Source organism: Anoplopoma fimbria, chromosome 8 (assembly GCF_027596085.1).
Source record: "Anoplopoma fimbria isolate UVic2021 breed Golden Eagle Sablefish chromosome 8, Afim_UVic_2022, whole genome shotgun sequence".
NCBI lineage: Eukaryota > Metazoa > Chordata > Actinopteri > Perciformes > Anoplopomatidae > Anoplopoma > Anoplopoma fimbria.
This window is the reverse complement of record NC_072456.1, coordinates 13,839,926-13,862,300: the sequence shown is the minus strand read 5'-3', so window position 1 is coordinate 13,862,300 and position 22,375 is coordinate 13,839,926. Positions and strand designations below refer to the sequence as shown.

Sequence of the window (22,375 nt, the reverse complement as noted above, 5' to 3'; positions counted from 1 at the left end):
ATGTAATGACTGGATGTGAAGAAAATTTGTTATAGATGTAGATGCTGTGATGTACATAGGACTTTATTCCTTGGTCACTGGCCAAACCTATAATTTTGAAATGTAATAATATAGCAAATTTCTAATTTTCATCAGGAAATTTGGTAATGAGTGTAACATTGTTTAACTTAAGCCGTACCTCATGTTCAAACAGATCTTGGACAAAAGTGTTTTAAATAGCCTACTGTGCTCCCCATAGTTGAAATGAGTAGCAAAAATCTCCATATCATCTAAAACAATTACACACAGACACTCTGAATCCTACTGGTTATTGTTTATTTTATTGTAGGATTAATTTGTCTGTTGTGTATGTAACTTTGAATTTAGATTGAATTTTTTATGATTTTATACTGTATATATTTTTGTTTTTATTGTAATAAATCTTGTTTATTACAATAAACAAGATTGTAATAATCTTGTTTGAATAAATCTTTGAATAAATCTTGTTTTCTCTTTGAATAAATCTTGTTTTCTCTTTGAATAAATCTTGTTTTCTATTAGACTAAATGTTTAAATACAGGAGTTACAAAATACAGTACCAGTCAAAAGTTTGGACACACCTTCTCATTCAACTACTTTGAAGAATCTAAAATATAAAACATATTCTGGTTTTTTGAGCATTTGTTTGTTTACCACATAATTCCATATGTGTTCCTTCATAGTTTGGATGTCTTCAGTATAAAAAAAAAAAAAAAAGAAAGAAAAACCATTGACTACGAAGGTGTGTCCAAACTTTTGACTGGTACTGTATAACATCACACATCCTGACCTATTGACAGAATGCTCCCAACAGGAAGATACCCGTCGGATAACACATTATCTTTTCTTTCATCCCACCAAAAATAATCAGTCCACAGGTCAGCTCTTTGTATTCTGTCATCAATCCATGAAGTATTAAGAGAGCTGTCTGCTTTTCATTGTTTTCATTATCATTTATTGTTGTTAGGGCTGTTTATTTTTTTTTTTACCTCATGCTGACATTACAGTACCAACAGGGAGCTGTGCATAAGCTTGGGGAGTACTCCAAAATGGATATCTGTGTACTTCTATTTTTATTGTTAATTAGTTATAGAATTATGCCTGATCTAAGCTCTTTGACTGACTTTGCATATGGCCGGTAGATAGACAGCATGCGTGTGAATGTGATGGTCCAGTTTTTACAGTTAAGTATTACAGAAGGTATTTCATTTTTTTTTTATTGTATTAAGATACCCTCTCAGAGAGTGAAGGGGGCAATTTTAGTAGATTATCTGCCATAATTTAGGATATATGAGTCTATGAAAAATGTCCCACTTCATAACACCAGTAGAGGCTGATATTCAAGTTTATTTTTACATCCGGCAGAACATTTCTTCACTAAATCTACCAGCCTGAATGAAGGTAGTGTTAAGCTTTCAGGAAGTATTGAGGTCGTTAATTCAATAAAAAAAAAAATCTATGATAGGATGTTAGACTATTAAAAACTGAAAAGTGTAGCACAGGTTAGCTTTTTGTATTCTGTCATGAAGTATTAAGAGGGCTGCCTGCTTTTCATTGTTTTCATTATCATTTATTGTTTTTTTACAGTTTTTTTTTGTAAAAGCAATTTCCTGACATGAATGCTTGAAAGACCTCCGGCTGTAAAGCACCTAGATGCCCCTGTGGGACAGTTACACCGTGCAGTGGTGCCCCTGCTGGGTGTACTACTCCTTTAAAGGCCGCTGCCCCCCTGCAGCGTCGTCATTGCGCAGAACAGTTTGAACCAAAAAGCGGAGTGACCTTCCTCCGCTCTCAGTCTGAGACGGGCAGCACTGAAGCAATAAGCCGGTCACAGCTCCGACAGTCCCCCGCGTTAGCCTCAGAAATGAACAACAACTTAGTCGGAGATGAAGTCGGGTAAGATCCATTTACACGAAGCCTTCCACTGCGGACACGCCGGACTGCGAGCTGCATCGTAACTTGTATTTAAACGTGCTTACTTGCCAAGCTGTCATCTGAAGGCTAACGTTAGCATCGAGCTAAGCTAGCTGTAGTAACTCAGCGAGACGGCTAGCCCGAGGAAAGACGGCCAACAAAGTGAAAGTAGGCATCAAAGTAGCGCAGGTGTTACCGGTCTACGTGACGGGGGCACACGGCCGGGGCTGTCGCGTAGCTTGTCAGGGGGGATGTGTGGACGCGTGGTTACTTATTTCAGTGTTGTTTCCAGTTAGCTCCAAGCTAACTCCGCTAACGTTTTGCCAGCGAAGCGAAAGTCTCCTCCTGACCCGCCGATGGGAGGGCATTTAGCGGGCACCGCCGGAGGATGGGGCGCCCTGCTCTGCGCCGCGCTGCATCCTCCGTGCTTCAGTCACAGACGGTGTGTTTCAGCAGCGGACTGGGTGTTTGATGGACCCGCTAGCTGGGTTTGATGTTAGAGCCGCTTTTACTGTCGTTAAACTTGCAGTTTCTTCGCAGTGAGCCGCAGAGCTCACCGGTCCGCTTGCACGGTGGACGCTCCGACCGGGCACTGAGTCGGTGGTTGCGGGACGGAGGCTGCAGCCTTAAAGGGGGAGAGAGAGAGAGAGAGAGAGAGAGAGATAGACCAGCAGCTCGCTGCAGCTTCTGGAGTCCTGTATGTGTGCTGAGTGCTGCGTTAGCATGCTAAACGCTATTGCTCTGCTCCGGGGTAACTTACGTGGCATGAGGTCCATAAGAGACCGTTGTTGTGGAGGGCATCAGGGTCAGTGGTGGAAGTCTAAAGGGCTCATCCTCGACCAGGACTGGACCTCCACATCCATCACCATAAACACGGGCATGGAAGTGTCCACTGAAGCTGTGTGTATGCCCCCCTGCTCTGCAGCGTTGCCTCTTGTTGTGTAATATCTGTGTACTTGGCTTTTCAGTCAGCTGTATTGTGTTATGGCTCTAAAGCTGTGCTGTCACTTTTATCATCAGACTTTTAAGGCCTCTGAACAGGCAACTGTGTCTCCATGCTTGTTATCATGCCTTTTGTATGTGACTTGTATAAGTGTATCCTTTACGCTGATTCAAAGTGATGATTAATGGTTGACTTTTTCTATCATTATACATCTACTCTTTTCAGGAAACTTTTTGTGGGAGGATTGGACTGGAGTACCACACAAGGTTAGTTACGCTGTTAAGTCACTTCATGAAGGCAGTATTGTTAATTAACAGGAATTTGTTGAATGCTGATGTATTTGATTGTTTTGTTGTCAGACTGGAGGATCTGGTTGGTAATTTGTTGGGACTCTCGCTTGGGGGTTTGAATCAAAGTTAATTAAAGTTTTAATAGATTATCAGTTTATATTTAGCCAAGAAACAGAATAGAACTGGGCAATGTTTTTAAAATACAAATGTGAGTATTTCTACTCCTGCCTTGATGGCGATAATGATATCAATATATAATATTTTGCATATGACAGTTGGTGCTGTCATACAATAATTCAAATGAGGTTGTCCTGTACGATTGGTGTCTGACATTCATTACTAACATTGGTATGGTGGTCTAACAGATAGAGATGGTCTTGCTTGTTAAGTAGCTATTACTCTAGATGATATCAAGCGTGTGGTGACGGTTATGTACATCATATGACATCAGTTACATCACTTAACACCACTCCTGCATTTGTATAATATCAAGTTACAGTATTTACATTATGTTGATTGATGGTGGAGTCTAATTGTGGCCACTGTTCTTCTGTATTAATGCAGTTTTCCTGTGTATGGAATGTGTCAATGGGTTTTTCCATATTTACTTCATTTTTACTTTGCAAAATTACTGATGATCAGTTGCAAACCTCAAACGCTGGTAGTGGAGTCTACATTAGACATTCTACATTGGGTTTATACATTCCCCTCCACAGACTAGCCCATACATGGTATAGTTTGTCTAAAGCCTTTAACTGGCTCATGCTTGATTGGCATTTTAGTAACTTGGAACAAGGGCTTGCCTGTGTTAACAGCACACTGCTAACATTAAGATCTGAACCACAGCTCTGCGTTACTCTGAACTTGTTTCCTTGGCGATGCCCCAGGGCTTCCCAGCAATGAGAAAACCAATGACGATAACTCTCTCCAAAGTGGCTCCTCATTTGTTCAAACTTGCACGCTTTGCTGCTGTGGGCTTGTGCAGACGTTACAGTAGTTTGTTGTATATTTGGTGCCATTTAACATGACAGTGTGTTAGTGCTTTGTTTGCTCTCTAGGAATGCCAACATGTGAGTTGAACTTGACTGCACTGTGTTTTTATGTTTTTACATTAATAACCAAAGATAAAATTCCCAATGTACTGCCTAAAGACAAAATCAAGGTCACTGGATGACTTGTAATCTACCCTATGTACTTTCATGGAGTGGTGGTTGTGTTTTTCCCCCACACCTGTTTTAGTGCAGGTTGAAGTGCTGAAGATATTTTCTTAGCATAATTTATCATAATGAAAGCATGAGTCCTATAAGTCATGACTACACTTCTTTGTGTACACGAGGAAAGCTGTTTGGGGTTATATCTCCTGTTATAATTGCAGTATAGTTGTATGTTTCTAGACAGCACCACTGTACTGTAATTTATTTCTTTCTCTCCCCAGAGACACTTAGAAACTACTTCTCACAGTATGGGGAAGTAGTAGATTGTGTCATCATGAAGGACAAAACTACAAATCAGTCGCGAGGCTTCGGCTTTGTCAAATTCAAAGACCCCAATTGTGTACGGACAGTGCTGGAGACAAAGCCTCATAATCTTGATGGAAGAAATGTGAGTATTTTAACTCAAAGGAGCAGATAGTCATATCAACCAGAGTAATCTGCCTGCGCATTGTGTGAGCAATGCGGAAAACCTCATACTGCATTTCACCATTCATAGAAGTTAGAAGTTATTCAAGGAGAAGCACAGTTGTACTTGCCTGCTGGCATTAGCACAGCACTCAACAGCCACATTTTGACGTCTATTTGCCTAACAAGTTTTACCTGTTTAAACTCAGATTAGCAAAAATTGGCAGTTGAACCTGAATTATCTGAGATGGCAGAAAAGAAACAAGCAGATGCTAATCTTCCCTCTGCATTTCAATCTATCTACAATTAATTGTATCAATGCAGTCAGCTTAACCATGAATGACATATTGCCATCTTTGCTCTGTTTAAGAAGGCAGAGAAGGGCATAACAGTTTATTGGCCACATATTCAAACTAATGTCTTTACATATGTTTCACTGTTGTGTGAGGTGAGTCAATATACTGTAATGGGCTCAGTGAAGAAGAACAATCTGAAGGTGCCTTTGAGGTCAAACGTTTTCTCTCTCTGCTGTCAGATTGACCCGAAGCCATGCACTCCCAGAGGAATGCAACCTGAAAAGTCTCGAACCAAGGAGGGCTGGGTAAGAAAAATCTGATATCTACTGGGTAGGATAGGAGTTTCTGCTGGAATAAGACTCAGGTCATCAGTCTCTCCATCCCCCCTCCTTCTGAGGTTTAACTCTTTTCACCTTGAGCTTCATTTTAAAAAACAGTCTGACTTTAACCTACATTTTGTTACTTCAAAGAGTGCAATCAAAAAAAAAAGAGATCTACACAGCCTTGATGCCTTTGAGAACACTAGATATTAGTTTTTTTTTGATAAATCACAGAAGCATCAAATAATCTATGACTTGTATTGACCTCTATTTGTGATCAAGGAACTGCAACAATATCAGCAGATTTGTGGTCACATTTTCCCAGATGTAACAAAAAGTTTTCATGAAGAGGTCACAGTTCTGTATCACCGTGCTAAATGATGGAATTATAACAACACTTATGCATTGCCTTTTTTGGATGTATAAAAGTTTTCTTTATTTAAAAAAATTGGAGGAATTTTCTTGTCCTCTCAGCTAAAGTATGTTGTTCTTATAACCGTTGTCCCTTATTGAATAAAACTGAGAAAACACAATTAGAACTAGAGATGAGCACGATAGTGTGGTACAGAAAATTGCTTTCAGCAGTGAATTTTTTGAAAGGCAGAAAGCTCTGCATCAACTTTGGTTAATTTCTGAGTTGATCAACAAGCCGCTGCAGATCTATTATTGTCATTTTGTCCCTTTGGACGGCAATGGTTTCAGTTATTTCATCTTCGTGTCCATTAAACATTTTTGTGTGTCATATATTTAGCTGCAAGCATAAATTTTATGTCAGAAGCTTTTACAAATGAAGCCCTTTGCTTCCCAACGGAACTCCTTTCACTGATTTTAAGTAGCTGCAACTGAATGTTTTACGAACAAAGCAGAAGATGTAATTGTAAAAAATCATTGTTGTAAGCAGCCTCTAGCCTTTGCAGCATGAGTGCAGTGCACAGCAATTCTGAAATGCTTAGTGGTGGAGAGTAAGTGGAGGAAGCCGTGCTCTCTGGTGTGTGGAGACTAGTGTGTGCATTGACATGACATGTTAAGAATTATACCCCAGGGCAAGAGGGGAACCTAATTTCTTCTGCACTGTTTGAATAGATGATGACTAACTGTCCCCTCCCCAGAGTGATCCTTTAACACACATTGAAATCCATACACTCCCTGTTTTCTTTCAGAAGGGCAGCAAAGCAGATAGCAATAAATCAAAGAAGATATTTGTAGGTGGAATCCCCCATAACTGCGGCGAGCCTGAACTCAGGGACTATTTCAATAGATTTGGAGTGGTGAGTATGGCCAAGTGCATAATGCAGTTAATAACGTCATTAATATTGCTTGAATTGATATGACATTGAACAGGGTCAATACTACAGTTCAAATGGTTGATATTTAGTGGGATGGGATAGGACAATTAATTATTTGTTCAAACTGAAGCAGAATATTTAATTGGAGTATGAACTGACCCTGCCTGGTTATCTAAATGGAGCCACTGTTTCCCTTTGTCCCATTCAAGGTCACAGAGGTGGTAATGATCTATGATGCGGAGAAGCAGAGGCCCCGAGGTAAAAGCTGATCCCGTTTTTTCCCCCCCTCTCCATACCTTACCATCTTAAATCTCATGACTAACTATTCTGGCCCAAAGAGAAAAAGCCCATTAAGCCCCAGATATTATTCAATTTAAACGCTGTAAGCCGTAACATGAATTTTATTTACGGTAAAGACACAGAATAAAACACAAAAGCATGTTGGATAAAACCCCTCGTAAAAAGTCACAACAGCTTACAATCAAAGGGGAAATCTGACTTGACATTTCTTAAAATGGAATAAAAAGCTCATTTAAATGTGAAAAACACTGATCTCCTGTAAAATTCATGAAATTACCTTCAGTTTATGGGAAGGTTTTACATTTGTGCAATGTTACATGTAATCTGTCCACATAAAACAACATGCTCTGATTTGGACTGATGCAGTGTCCTTCATGACCTTGTGTGACATCATGAGTCTGTTCCATGAACACATTTCTACTCAGTTAAATAGGCAGAGCGAGAGGAGACGTTATCTTAAAAACCTTTAGCCAAGAATATTGGGTAAAAAACTGACCGATTTCAACCTCACAGACTCTTCATCAGGGTGGAAAGAGTAAAAACGGTCATCATTAAGAGCACTGTAAGATTCCCTTCACTTACTACATGTGAAATTGAGAATTCTTGTTGGGACCATTATGATAACTACACCAGAATTTCAAAAGCCCAGTTTATTGTGCACAGAGGTTGTAAAACATGTGAGGAAGGTGTTTCAATTACACATGAATATTTTTCTGAGGCTGTATGCAGAATGTCAAGGTTTTAGTCCACTAGCCTCTGATATGTTATAAGAAAAAGGTTCAGGTGCCCAAAAAAATGAAATAGATTTACTAACAGTTATTTTTATTTCAATTATTGATTAATCTGATATTGATTTATCTTTTTTTTTCTGTTAATCAATTTAATTTATCCAAACCCCCCTAAATTGATGATTATATCCAACTGTCATCTTTAGTGATTTATAAACTTATTGATCAATCTCTAAAATTAAGTTTGACAAAAAGAAAGTTTTAAGCTATTTAAACTAGAGAAGTCCATTTTAGAAGTAGGGATACCCACAGTAGCCTCAATACAGCAGAATTCAATACAGTGACGAGATTTATCATTTTAAGCAGTGCAACCACTGAAATACTAGAAAGTATCTCCTCTAAAATGTATTAAATGCAAAACATCCATTGCTTTTAATTGTAAGGATGTAAATCATGTTATGTAACAGCACAATGTTAGTCTATTTAAATTGTTGGATCTATTTAGTATTGACGTCATACTGAAAAATAATTCAGGGTTTTTAATTACAATTGTCTTTATGAACCTGTGATAATGCTGAAAGGTCAGTCAACTGATCTATAAACTATAAAAAGATGTCGTGGAAACTTTATCACAACATGCAACTGGCATATTGAGAACAGTTTGAGCATTTAAAGGGGGGGATTTGTCCTTCAAAGAGGCTGAAACAGTTATCATCCGAACAATAGAACTATTTTAAAAGGTTTTACTTTGCTGTTTCAAAATCCTCTCTAACCTATTTACTGACAGTTAAAAAATGAGACCTTTAAAATCTCAGAAGAGTTCCATTTAATCATTTTTTGATACGTTTATGACATGTAGCATGGATGGCCTCACTGGGAATCAGACCCTGGGCCACCGGCAGCGTTGGTGTCAGACTCTGCCCACTGACTTACAGTCACAGCTGTTTCATCTGTGTTTGTCCTACATAGCATGATGCAGCGGCCACTGACCCACAACATGTATTAATGTTCTCCCTTCCAAACCCCCATTCATTCTCTCTTGGGAGAAACCCAGAATAGTTTGTCATTGGAATTTAACATGTATTGCACCAGTGACAACCATTACTTAATCTTTTATGGTATAACCAGTTTGTTTTACTAAAAACATCAGACTTTTAACATTGGAATAAGTTTTCTTTACCTTGATATATATGTAACTTATCTTATCTTATCTTAAATGGCGTAGTATGTGTTTTCCCATATGTAGAGAGTTAAGTATTTTTGTAAGTAAGCCCTTTCTATTTTTCTTTCTTCTGTCCCCCTTCTCCTTGTGAATGGTTTGAATGTGATTAACGGTGTTTCTTAAGATTTGTCCTTTCTCCTTTAGGTTACTGTGCATTGACTGGTAGCACAGAGGTACAGGCCAAATGTAAAAGCACTCAAATTCTTTACCTGGTCAAAATGGGGTGTGTACAAAGTTGCATCAAATTGTGAATTTGGCTCGTTACCTAGTCTCTGTTACTAGAGAGAAAGAATTTGATGAGGATTTAACTCCACGTTATTTGAACAATAGTTAGTAAGATATTCTTCGTTTTCATGCTGGTTTTGTGGATTTTGAGCCAGTCATGGCTAAACGTTGTTTTATATTGATATTGTGCTTTGACATCTAGGTAAATATCAGGTCAATATCTCAAACATCAAGAATTAAAAAATCGTATTGCTTTAAATCAAATGCTAGATATACAAAAATGTAATATTTTCTTGCTATTCTTAATTATACTAAGAACATAATTATAGAGAGAAAAAAGTATTAGTGCTGCAACTTACGTCCATTCAATATCTATTAATCTGTTAATTATTTTCATGATGAGGCGATTCATTGTTTGATAAATAAAATTCCAGCAAATAGTAAAAATATGTTCATTAAAATTTCCCAGAGCCCATGATGCTGTTTTTTTCTGACAAACCTCAAAAAAAAATAAAGTATTTATATTCAAAAAGCCAAAACCAGAGTTTTTTTCTTTTCATTTTTGTTTAGAAAAATCCCTAATCCTTAAACGATTATTAAATTACTAAAATAATTATTGTAGATCTATAAATGATGATTTTAAATTATCTCACAGTTTTACATCAAGTAGTCTTGAGTGATAGTCACTCCACAGCAAGTTTTAACTCACATCGGTTTTATTTTAAGTCTTTTAACTTGAGTGTAACCAAAACATTTTGCTGTAACCAAGATATGTCAAACTCTTTTAATGTGTCAACCTGGTTTTAAATTTAGAATAAGGACGGGTCATTGACAGATTTTTATTAATAGCAATAGATCATGGTCCTTGGGAATGCTTGGCATGGTACTAGAGGTCTCTAAAATCTCAGTTGTCTCGTCCTTAATTGGATTCAGGTTAGGTCCCAGAGTAGAGATGCGCACCCAACCCAATTCTGCCATCGTGGAAAGTTAATCAAATTGAAAGTAGATCACTGCAGCGCACAGAGGCCTCTATCTAACGCTCTATTGCTCTATTTCAGATAGTCGGATGAGTTTACGGATCCAAAATGTTGGACCAAAAGGATCTCACTCTTTTTGATGAACTTTGTACATCTCCCATGAAAAGCTATTGATCAAAATCAGCGACTCGTCACTTTGGGGAACCAGTTGTGGCCTATATCTTTGTGTTACCGTTGTGAGCAATACTTTAATTGTCCATTGTAGGCTTATCCTGGCTGACTCAAAAGTAAAATACTGAATTTGGGAAAGCTTGGAGAAAGCTTTAGGCATTCTACAGTTTGTGTTTCTCCATATTTTTGTGATGCATTAACAATGGCTGCTGCGAGTGTGTGCTCCACAGCAATATTCCAAGGGACAGATCAAGGTGGGGTTTGGATGAAACAGCATGAAGTAACAAAATGTAATATTGGTTCAATTGGCATTTATCAATGTTAAAGGGTGGAAGATGGACTTCATTGACCTTTTATTCTGTGACATTTCACATTAAATCAATTCCTGCACTCGTCATTCTTCATGTTTAGCAGTTAAGCAGTCCTGTATTGTTATCTTCACAAAATATTTCATTGCACAGTAAAGAGAAAAGTTTCCTTCAATCCCCCAGGCTTTAGTCTTGGATTTGTGTTATTCTGCGAGTCTGCGACATCATCCGAACCCCAGGAGCCTCTTGCTCAGTCTTGACGGATCCTCACTCTGCTGAAGCCCAATACTGTTCTTCATCTTGTGTTGTCACAACCCCCCTGCTACCTTGATTCACTCTTGGTCGTTGGCTAGGTTTTGGATTTATTACTTTCGAGGCCGAACAATCAGTGGACCAGGCTGTCAACATGCATTTTCACGACATCATGGGCAAAAAAGTGTGTAGTTGTAGTTTTATTTTACCCTTAAAATCAAACAGAGGCTTGGGCGACAGAGTGAGAATTATACTATGATGCTGTTTAATTTGTTCATTTTATAGTAGCTTCCCAATTGTGTCTGCAGCATCAAATAGCATATAGTTAGCCTTTGACATCAAACAAAAATGACAACTGATCAGGCCACTAATTACCTTACTCATCATATTATTATTATTATTGATAATAATATTTTTTGCTCTAAACACGTACTACCCTCACACTTATTGCCATAAGTTATACTTTCTAGAGGCACAATAATCCCTTACTAATGCTGTTATATCACAGTTTCTGTAGTCGCCTAAGGCTTTGTTTAAACCGACCACTCCTTTAGGATGTCTTAAGTGCATTGCCATTAAAATATTAAAGTTACATTATTTTCTGTTTTATAAATTGAATTACATATAATGTCATTAAGATATAGTAAAGCACTTCCCTGAATATGTGTCACCTAAAGGATTGGTCCAATCAGTTCTGTTTTTTTTGTTTTCTGATATTTTGTTGGCAGGTCACTTACACGTCAACATGTTTTCTTTATTTCTTTTTTGTTCATTTTGAAAAGTTAAAGAAAAAGCTCAACTCAGTGACCTCAGTTGAAGAATCTCCATACTGTGTCTTTCATTTCTCTAAATAACAAATGACAGCTCTCTCTGAAATGCTGCTGAGGAAGAAACAGAAGTCACACAATAATATTTGCGTGTTACTTCTTAGTGTTTGTTTTAACTCAGTGTGTGTACCAGATGGATGGGATGGGGTTTACTGCGCAAAGACAATTCAGATTGGGTCAGGTAAGCTGTCCCTCTGGGAAAAAACTATAAATTGATTATAGTGTTTTATTTAAGCACAGCTCCTAACCTTCTGGCACTCCTTGTATTGTTATATTGCTTGTGGCAAACACCATCCACCTGGCACCTCAGCTGAGTAAAACAAACAATAAAAATCAGACAGTACTCCTTGGTACATATCTGGCTAGGACTGGTCCTGACACTTGGGTTTTGAAGGCACTTTTAAAGCTCATTCTTCAGCCCCCATCTTCCCCAATAGAGACATTTTGAAACTTGGAGGCTTTACACCACTCTACAGAGATACCAGAAGAATCCTTTCTGTTTTCAGTAATGGTTTATGGCCATAAGAAAAATGATTTAAAGTCTCACAGTGTAGTCAATCATATCATATCATCACACGTATCGTGTTTCTGTCATTGATCCTTACATGGCTGCAGCGATGTTTTAAATAGTTAAAGGTCAGTGTGTGACATTTGACACTCGGCGACCTTTGTGTATATTTTGGCTTTTGGTTAAGGATTTCAACTCTTATTGAGAGCAGCGCCTGAAAAGCGGTAGTTATTGGTGTGTTTCTGCACTGGATTTTTCTTTAATGGATTTCGGTCCAGATGAAGCCGGAGTTTCTGTAGGTGGCTTACTCTTTGTTAGTCATGTCAGTCAGTCAAGTTGAGGTAATATTATTTAAAAAAAATGTTGGCGCCTTATTGCTTTTATTTGAGGATGGACAGTAGAAAGATGACACTGAATAAAGAAAGAGAGAGATGGGGAATGACCTGCAACCAGGCTCCCTGGCAAGGGTTGAACCAGGGACGTTGCGATTTGTTGTCAAACCACCCGACCCTGAGGTGCCCCCCTTTGTTTATTCCAAACAAACTAGAGATGAAACCTTGGTTCTTGTTTGCCAATTAATTTATAGGTTGTTTTGGTTGGACAATAAAATGTAAAGCTTTCCAGAACGGGATTTAAGCTTGATTTTTGTTATAATAATCTATGGTATTGAGGCATTTTTATTTAAATATCATTGATCATTTCATTAAAACGATGAAACAAATCCCATTTTCCTTGGTAAGATCTAAGAACTTACCCCCCTTGACTTTGCCCTGGTTTCCAGCAGGAATCAAGGCTCGACTTAATCCATTGTTCTTGACTTGACATTACCTTACGCTGGGACTAGAGGGAGGTTGGGAGATATGAGTTACAAAATTAGAAATTGGAGCACATCAAACTGTGGAACAAATCCCAGTTCTGCTGTTGGGGACCGTACATAAGTCATAGTATCCATCACTCGTAGCTGTGATGCCCACGGGAGAAAGCGCCCAGGTAGCTGCCGGCGGCGGCTAGGCCACTGCCGGAAACATGTGCATGTAATTAGGTCGACAGAGAAGGAAGAGGGGAGGCTGGGGAAGGTGGCAACACCTTAAAGCGGGGAGGAATTTGTGATTCGTTTTCCTCCTGCAAGGTGACCCCAATAACTCAACCCCTCAGTCTATTTCTGGTTGCCCCCCCCCCCCCCCCCCTTAGTCTCAACCTGTTTCTTTGCTCTGGTTAACTGCTGGTAGCTTTGCCTAGTTACAGGAAGGACATTTTCTTGTTTTTGGAGCAAAACATTTATATTTGACCCAAAGTATTTAACTATTTCTGCGACGGATGATCTCCAATTTGATTAATGTTTTGTATGGATAAAGACTGTGTTATATTAGTAGTGTAGTTGGCGTCCCCCCACAATGACAAAATGTCCTTTTTATTATTATAATTAAATTATCAAAAAGAAACTTTAAGTCACCATTCTTACATTTGAGGTTTTGGTTGTAAAAAATAAATAAAACGGAGCCTCCAGCAGCTATCTTACATTATATTGAGGTCAAAGTGAATCGGTCACTTGTACTCACAAAATTCTCCCCTTTGACACAGTATGAAGATTCAATTTTAGATTGACTGAAAAGACTGTTTATTTGTACTATCTGCATGTTTACCTTTTCTATATTCTGTTAGAACTTAGATACAAATTTCTCTCTACGTCCATTCCCCCCCTCTAAAACTTATTCCAAATAAAATATAAACAAGATTCTTTATAAGCGTTAGTCAGAAAAAGGTAAGTCTTGACTTTCCATTAGATGTCTTTATCATATTTAGCGCAATTAATTTGAGGGAAAAAAATGTTCTATGTTTCTCAGGTATATATCTAGAGTCTGTGATCTGGAGATGCATTTAAAAAAAAAAAAAAAAGTTGATAAATTACTATTATGATTTTTGCCACCATGAAATTCCTGCTTGATAATAACTACCTGAGACACATAGCTGCACAGCTTTCCTGGCTACACAGTAATATAAACTAACATAGTTGCCCCACATTATTTCTATAAACATAAAGTGAGAGATTTCAAACTGGCCCAATGTTGAGATTAAATATTCAGTTGTAGGATCAGGACTGTCTAGGTGAGGCACTTCTTAGAACTTATACTGGTGTTGCCAAATGTGCCCTCCTTGTCCTTTGTACAGGTGGAAGTTAAGAAGGCTGAACCCCGTGACAGCAAAGCTCCTGGCCAGCTTGGCCCTGGCCAGTGGGCACCCAGGGGCATCTTGAGTGCAGCTAATGGTTGGACAGCACAGCCTGCCCAGGGCTGGCAGCAGCCTTACGGGGCCCAGGGTGAGTGGGAACAAGTCCAGGTCCACAGCGAGTAAGGCTCGCTGTTCAAAAGAAAACATTATAGTAATGATTAAATGTGAATGCTTTACTTTTATTTGTTACATTTTCAGGTTGAATATTAAACATAAATACATTTCAGTTATTGTCCCCAGATTAAAGTCTTTTTTTCTCTTTCTGAAGGAGTGTGGGTGTCGACTACTGGCCAACCGATAGGTAGGTGTTTGATCTCCACTTGACAACACAGAGAAATATATTTTCTTTCCTATTTTAGAGGAGTAGTTTTTTGTTTTTTTTAAGTATGTTGCATAAGTGTGAATTGATCTAACTACATATAGATTTAAAGTATTTTCCATGTGATCAAGTGCTTATCTTGTCACAAATATGGACGTGCACTCTGTGCGGCCAATAGGCTGATGGCATTGAACAGCACATGTTATCACATAATGGCTGAGGCTGCTGATAATTTGCTGCTTGAGACAGATGGCAGTTTTGAATAGATTCCAGCCTCCCTCTGCTATTGGTCAGGCTCAGTTTCATATCACCACCTCCGGGTCAACCTGCAACGCTCACTGCAGTGTCGGCCCTGTGTTAACTCATTCAGCTTTTGATTGTGTCCTGCAAATTCAATTTCTTAAACCAGTCATTTATCAACTGTTTGCCTGTTATTCAGCTGTTCAATAGGACAAATTCAAATAGATTTTTGCTTGCACAGATATTACTGGTATTGCTTGTGTACTAAATCCAATATATAAAACATATATTTATGTAAAAACATTTCTGTAAAATAGATCTGTTCTGTATTGGAGCAGGCGGGTATGGACCTCAGTTGACAGCCAGCCGTGGAACCCCCACACAGCCTCCGTCACCCTTTAACGCATTCCTGGTCACGACCCCAGCGGGTGGCTTCGCTGCACCTCAGGGCTACCCTCAGCAGGGCTACAGCACAGCACCTCAGTTTGGTTAGTAATACTCACACACTCATGCCTTACACTTTGTTGTTGTTTTGACATCACAACAAAGCACTTACAGGTAATATAGCATATGCTTAGGTAACACTGTTAGTTAGGCAGAGATAGGGACAAACTACATTTACAACATCAATACTCAAATGGTTGTGTAAAATGTGTTAATTGAATCTATGTCAGGTTTTCCAGGCGGCTTTGCTGTTTCTGTTGTCAGGGAGGAACCTCCACCTTATCAGAGATAGACAGAGTGACTCGCAGATACCCAGTACTTCATGAAATCTTGCTAAAAAGACTGTGAGGGGGTTTATTATCTTACATTAATTAATATTTATCATATTATAAGTCTTTGACAAAATATAAGTAACAGTGGAATATAACAGTGGAAAAGAAGCCCATGCTGATCTGTTACGAATGTGTTAGTCACAATTTGTTCCGGCAGATGATATGTGTAAGAGAAATTTGGACGTACAACTTGAATTCTTACCGGCTAAAATGAGAAGAGATTTGGTGGATTGGTTTGGTCCACTAGATTGACTAGACTATATTATGTGTTAAAGATATTTTTCTGTTTTATTCAGCGACACCAACACTTTGGCTTTTTGTACTCATACATATTATACCATCTGTATAAAGCAACGGTCATAGAAATGTCCTTATTACTCCCCAACAGGTTACAGTTTCGGCACACCCCAAGCAGACCAGTATGCTCAACAGGTTCCTCCTCCACCCACCACTCCAGGAACTGCACCTCTGGGTTTTGCCCCTGCAACCACACCAACTCAGGACATGAGCAAAGCTCCCACTGGGCAGCCTGACTACCCTTATAGCCAGTATGGTAAGAATAGCATTGTGCATTAAGCAGTTTGCTGCCCTATTCTCTCCCATTTGATTTTAATTCACTCCTCGGCCCTGCCCATCTCCCTGGATATTTTATTGGGTGCAACTACATCTCATGTAAGTGCATATCTACAACCTTTAGACAAGCAGGAGCTTGCTCTTGGTACCATTTTAGCTTCAACTGCTACACATTCATACATGCTTCTTGCATACATGAAGCCCTCTGGGTCTGCGGCGAAGATGCTGCTGAGGTTTCACCATATCCAGGAATCTTCAGCAGATGTTTCTGTCAAGTATTTCCAGCTGGGCTGTGGATTGGTAAAAAGATTGGTAGGTCTTGGTAGGTTTGAATTAGATCATCCTGCCTTGCAATGTTTTTTGTTGCATTTTTATTTTGTTTTTATTTTCCCGGGAGTGCAACCTTCTCCTGACCGACTGTACCTGACATTTGGCTTGTTTCAAATATTCCCACCTCTGTTTACTCCTCCTACACCTCCCTCTCTTCCTCCCTGATAATGACTCTGCTGGCTTCTTTTCCTGTTCTTGGCACGAAAGCCATAGAAGAGCGCCAGCATGACAGTATTATGCCCGTTAAACCTTATTCTGGAATTAGGCATGTCCAACCTGCAAAGCTACCAATCAAGAATGTTCAACATGTCCATCAGTTTATCTCACCAGAGCTTTGCATGTTTGTCTGTAAAATGTGGACTTTGAGAGTCCTGGGCAAGTCATTTTCTGAATAACGTGTCTGCTGGTTTTACTTTCTGGTGGGTGTCTTTGTGGTCTTTGAGCTGGACTGTGTTCAGCCAGGATAATTATTCCTCCTGGATCTGTACTGAGCTGAATTCTTGGCCAAACTTCAGTCAGTGTGAAGGGACTTTAAAATTTAGATATTTCATCAACTCACTTCTAGAAAATGATGTGCCTTCTTAATTTCTATGATTTAAAACAATTAGGAGGTAGCTTCTCCAGTGAAACACTCTTTACTCATGAAGACTGACATACTGTGATAACTAAGCAGCATCCATGGAAAAGGAACCAGCTTCATTCAGCATTCAACATTCACCCATTCAGTCACATAAACACACAGTCATATAAGAGTCAGATGCTCATTCAGAAGCTACATTCAGGCTTTTGGCTTGCCGGTATTTTCTTCTGACTTGGCTTACAGCTGCTCCACACTGCTGGTTCTATATTTAAAGCAGTCGTGATCGCTGTCAGTCATGACATCTTGTTCAGTGTTTCTTGCCTGTGCTTATCTTCCATCCAGCTTTTTGCATCTAGTGTGCGCTGCCTGTTCAGGCAGTTAGTCAGAGGTAGCAACACAGTACAACATAAAATCGGAAACGTTGATGATATTAGTAAACTGTTGATGTTAGACAAACAAAGCAAGTTTGGTTTCAGTTAAGTTTGGTCAAACTTTACACTCACTAAAATAATTTGGTAAGTGTAAAGATCAAACCAGTGGTTTTGGATGTTTTAATGCATAAATATTATTCCCACCTTTCAGGCAGGCACTGGCTTTACTTCCGTTATACTGTGTCACAATAAAACATTTTGTTGGTTTTTCTTTTGTCAAAACTTCTTAGTGCATTCAGGAACACTGTGAAATCGAAAATTTGAGAAATGACTGCCGAAGAACATCATATTTTACTTGAGTTATGCCCATATATTTGGGCATTATTTTTAACGATCACAACTTTTTTAAACCGAATAGTTCATCAATGGAGTTAATTCTGACAATTTTGGGATGTTGAAAGTTGCTTGAATGACCCATCATTGACTCATTTTGATGTTGTGCTACTCAGAACTTTGAGTACACAAATAACCTTAAGTTTTGAAAAATGGTTGATGCTTACAACTGGAGGGAAAAGAAAACAATGATGAAAAGAAACACAAAGATAAATCAAGTCCATTTCAAGTTAATTATGACAGCATGATGAAAGTAATCATGACCAATGTTGGCTTAGAAAATAGGAAATCAATCTAGAAACTTTTGGCGTTCTTTGAAAAATGTTAATCAGAAATGTGATGTAAGTCATATTTCATGGACTAAAACATGCAAAACCACCAGTGTTGTACTAGCTTTTGTTTCTAGTTGCTTCACTTTAATAAAATTTTCTTTTTAGGAAAACACATTTCGTCATTAGTCGCATCTTAGCATACCATGCACATTTCACAAAATGTCATGACACAAAGCTGGCATGATTTTTTTAAAAGTCAGGTATGCTAGCAGATAGCTCAAACACTCGCACCCATTTTGTTTTGACTTCAGGACGGAGCTGAGCAGCGATGCCCCTCGGAGCATAGTGCAGATGGGGTAATTGAGTTTAAGTGTGCAGCTCTGTTAGGTCAGTGAGGGGGGGAACTATGTAGTTGGCCAGCAGTATCTGGGTTCAGTCAACCTGGTCTCCTCATCTCCCTGATAGGCTTGGGTAACTACCTTCAGGACCCCTCTGCCTACGGACCAACGCGTCCTTCTCACAGTTATGGTCAGGATGAGCAGGGAGGATATAGTGCAGGTAGGTGCAAGCATCGCCTTCTCAACCACAAAAGTAGCATTTTGTTCAGTACTGTAGTGTTTATAGAGCTCCAACCTGGTTCTTTTCCTCTTTTCTTTTGCTCTGTTTTGTATTTGCATGTACATTTTGCATGTACATACAAATTACTGTGTAAACTCTTTTCCAGTAAAACACAGCCATCGACTGTCAGCTGAGAAGATTTAATACATTTATATTGAAATTTGGAAATCAGAGCTCTAAGCAGTCATCTCCCTTAGAGGCTGTAGCTTTACTCTACAAAGACAAACCATGTCCTCCTTTTTTTGTCCACTCTCTCTGTCTGCATTGCTTTGCAGATTATAAAAGGATGATCTAATTGTCAGAAGATTTGTTCATGGTTCAGTTGTCTCTATGCATCAGCAGTCCATTCACCCATTGTCTTTTCCCCATGTACTGTCTCCACGTTATAGCTAAAGGGATGAGAAAGGAAAGAAGATTTAAAGAAGGACACGATGGCAGTAAATTAAATTTCGCTTCACTTCTCTCTTCTGTCGGGTGGTCCTGTTGGGACTGCTCTTGTTCTTCAGATTTCTTATTTTTGTATTAATTTCATGAAGCACTTTGAACACCCCAAAAGAAATGTGTGATATTTTCTAACTTTTCTCAACTTTCTTTCTGTCTTTCTTGCTCCTGTCTTTCCATTCCAGTTAGTTAAAATGTCTTCCACTCCAGTATTTATAGGTGACATTTCAAAATCAGGAAATTAACCAGCAAGACGCTGGAAAGATTTAGCTGCAGCTGGTTTTCATATTCTACCAGCCATTTGGTAGCAAACCACTCTTTGTTTTTTTTTTAACTGTAATGTCCCTTTGGCTTGGACTGTGGCTGGTGAATTTTTGGTTGCACCAGCCTTTAGTTGGTTAGTTTCCTTTCCAAGGTGTCACTTTGGTTCCCTTGTTTGTTTGCAGGGAGGTGGTGCCCTCCAGTGTCTGAATAGAAGAACATTATGCGTGTTGCACTGATCATCAAGAGAATTTAGAGATTGTTTTCCATAATGAAGCCCCCTTTAAGTGTTTATTAAATTCTATATACATTTTACCAATGTTACAAAATATTTTTTAACACTAAAGGGCTCATTAAAGGAATACAGTATTTCAATCTAGAAAAAAAAATCCACCATGAAACCTTTAAAGCCTTGACATGCTATACAAAAATGCATATTTCATGTTTTGGTCTATTCAGTCATTTGTTGTGTCACAGTTCATTTTTGTATATAGTCCTTATCACAAACACATCTTAGATCCCTTCATTGACAAACAATAAAAATAAGTACATCTTTTAGATTCCATAATATCAAAACAAATGTTTTATCTAGTCAAGACAACCTATTAAACTTATCTAATCAACAGGTTAACAGAAAAAAACCATGGGTATCAAAGACTGGTTATAAAGTAAATGCTGGGACAAAAAGGTGAAAGTGGAACAAGAAGGCGAAAGTGGAACAAGAAGGCAGCATGAAAGTGCAGCTGTTGGAAGTATTGGTACGTGACAATGATGATCACATCATTGTCACGTACCAATACTTCCAACAGCTGCAGTTTTACAGCACTTGTAATTGGTGTTAAAAGAAAAATAACAATTGGGACTGTATAGAACAAGGTTAAAAGGTGGATTTTTCCTTAAAGGAATACATCACATAGTTACTCAACCCGTGTTACCTTGAATTCTTGAAGAAACTTTTTCATGCATGCCTTGATGGTGAATGAAGAATCAAAAATAGTAAGTCTGGTGATTTAAAGCAAAAGGGGTGGCGTTTCATAACCGCAAAACTATATCAAAACATTTGTTTTCAAACTTGCACAACTCCTGCAATATAATTATATGATCAAATGGATAAATGAGACTTTGACTTTTGATAAAGTTTAACAGACAAAGTTTTCTTCAAGCATTCAAGGTAACATTGGGTGAGTAATTGATATGCTAATGTTCATTTTGTGGGTGAAGTATTCTTTTAAGATTAAAACGTTTTTTATTTACTTAGCAGTACTTTTAAAGGAGTAAGGCTTCTCCCTAAAAAGCAATTGGTGACCCTAACATTAAATTCCTCTTCTCTTCCTTCTGCTCTCTCATCTCTGTTGTGCTTCTCAGGGTACGGGCAGGACCTGACAGCCTTCACTCACAGCTTCGCAGACCCCACCCAGCCGACGGCTTCGTACGGGGCCCCGACAGCACAGCCCGCCGCCCCCAGTCTGCTGCCACTGCGTTCGGCAGGGGCCAGAACCACAATGTACAGGGCTTCCACCCGTATCGACGCTGACCCCCTCCCCCCCACTGGGCAGGGCCGTTGTGTAAAGTTCAAAAACTAAAACTAAAAAAAAAAGAAGTCAGGGAAATGTGTGTTCTCGCTAAGAAGCAAAACTGGAGTACTGGATTGTTCTGTGGGAATGTTGAATGCACACAGTTTGTGAAAGCTGGAATTCCAGTGAATTCAAAAGGGGTCTAAAGAAACCCAGGTTTTTTTGCGTAACTTAATGAACATTCAGCAGAAAGAAGCTTTTATCCCCCACCCCCCACCCCATGTTTTATAGTAGAACTAAACTACTTTGCAATAATTTTGATTGTCTGGTCAAACACTAGCACAGAGACTATATGTAAAGAGATTGCATATAAATATGTATATTTATGGTGGACACAAATGAAAACAGGGTCTCAAGTTTCCTCAGCTTTAAATTCTAGGGAAAAAATGTTTTTATTTTTCATTTGGTGGATTTTGTTTACTTTCTGAGCCTTTAAAGTTTGTTTAAAATGGAGATTATGAATATATATATTATACACAAACTGTGCAATTTTTTAAAAAGAGAATTTTGTACTATAAATGTACACTTTGCTTGTTTTTTTATTTAAAGATGTAGACTTCCCTCAGGTGGCTCTTTTGGGTGCATTTTTTTGCACTTACGCAAAAAGAAAAAAAGGACAAATTATTACAAAAATAAATGTTTTAAGGAAACAGTGCTTGTCCCAGACGTTTGTATTTGTTTGTGGATGTATTTGCTTCATATTTTTGAGTGGAAGACCTGCAAAGTAAAGATCAAACAAATATTTGATTAAACCATTAGTAGGATGATTCATCGTTACTATGGTTTTCAAACAAAAAGGGCGTCAACAAAAATATGAGTGGTTCCTGCATCTCCAATTTTAATATTTGGCAGCGTTTCTCTGTTTGATATCATCGTAACTTGAAAGTGTCTCTAAGTGGACTCATGATCAAACAAAACAAGACATTTGTAGATGTCACATTGGGCTCTTAAAAACTGTGATGGACATTTAACATTTTTTATATCATTTGACAGACTAAACGATTGATTTATTAGAGAAAAAAACGGTCTCATTCATCAGAAATGAAACTTATCATTAGTTGCAACCCTGAAGCTAAAATAGGAGTCATTGGTACGTTTTTTTTTAGATTAAATTAGGGTTTAAACAAACCACTATTCAGATGCTCTTTAAAGAAAGGACCAGAGATTTCCGAATTTCCTCTTTTAATTAATTAA

General features: G+C 38.5%; 1 protein-coding gene across 1 annotated transcript; it reads left to right on the top strand.

Moving 5' to 3' along the window:
- Positions 1-1,742: 1,742 nt before the first annotated feature.
- On the top strand, positions 1,743-21,793 carry dazap1 (DAZ associated protein 1). The gene is given in 13 exon segments (XM_054602973.1): positions 1,743-1,914; positions 3,101-3,141; positions 4,601-4,767; positions 5,320-5,385; positions 6,561-6,668; positions 6,896-6,944; positions 10,971-11,053; positions 14,374-14,521; positions 14,702-14,734; positions 15,331-15,480; positions 16,157-16,321; positions 20,973-21,065; positions 21,068-21,793. Coding segments are annotated over 13 exon segments (1,209 nt in total). The 5' UTR covers positions 1,743-1,882; the 3' UTR covers positions 21,142-21,793.
- The last annotated feature ends 582 nt before the right edge of the window (positions 21,794-22,375 follow it).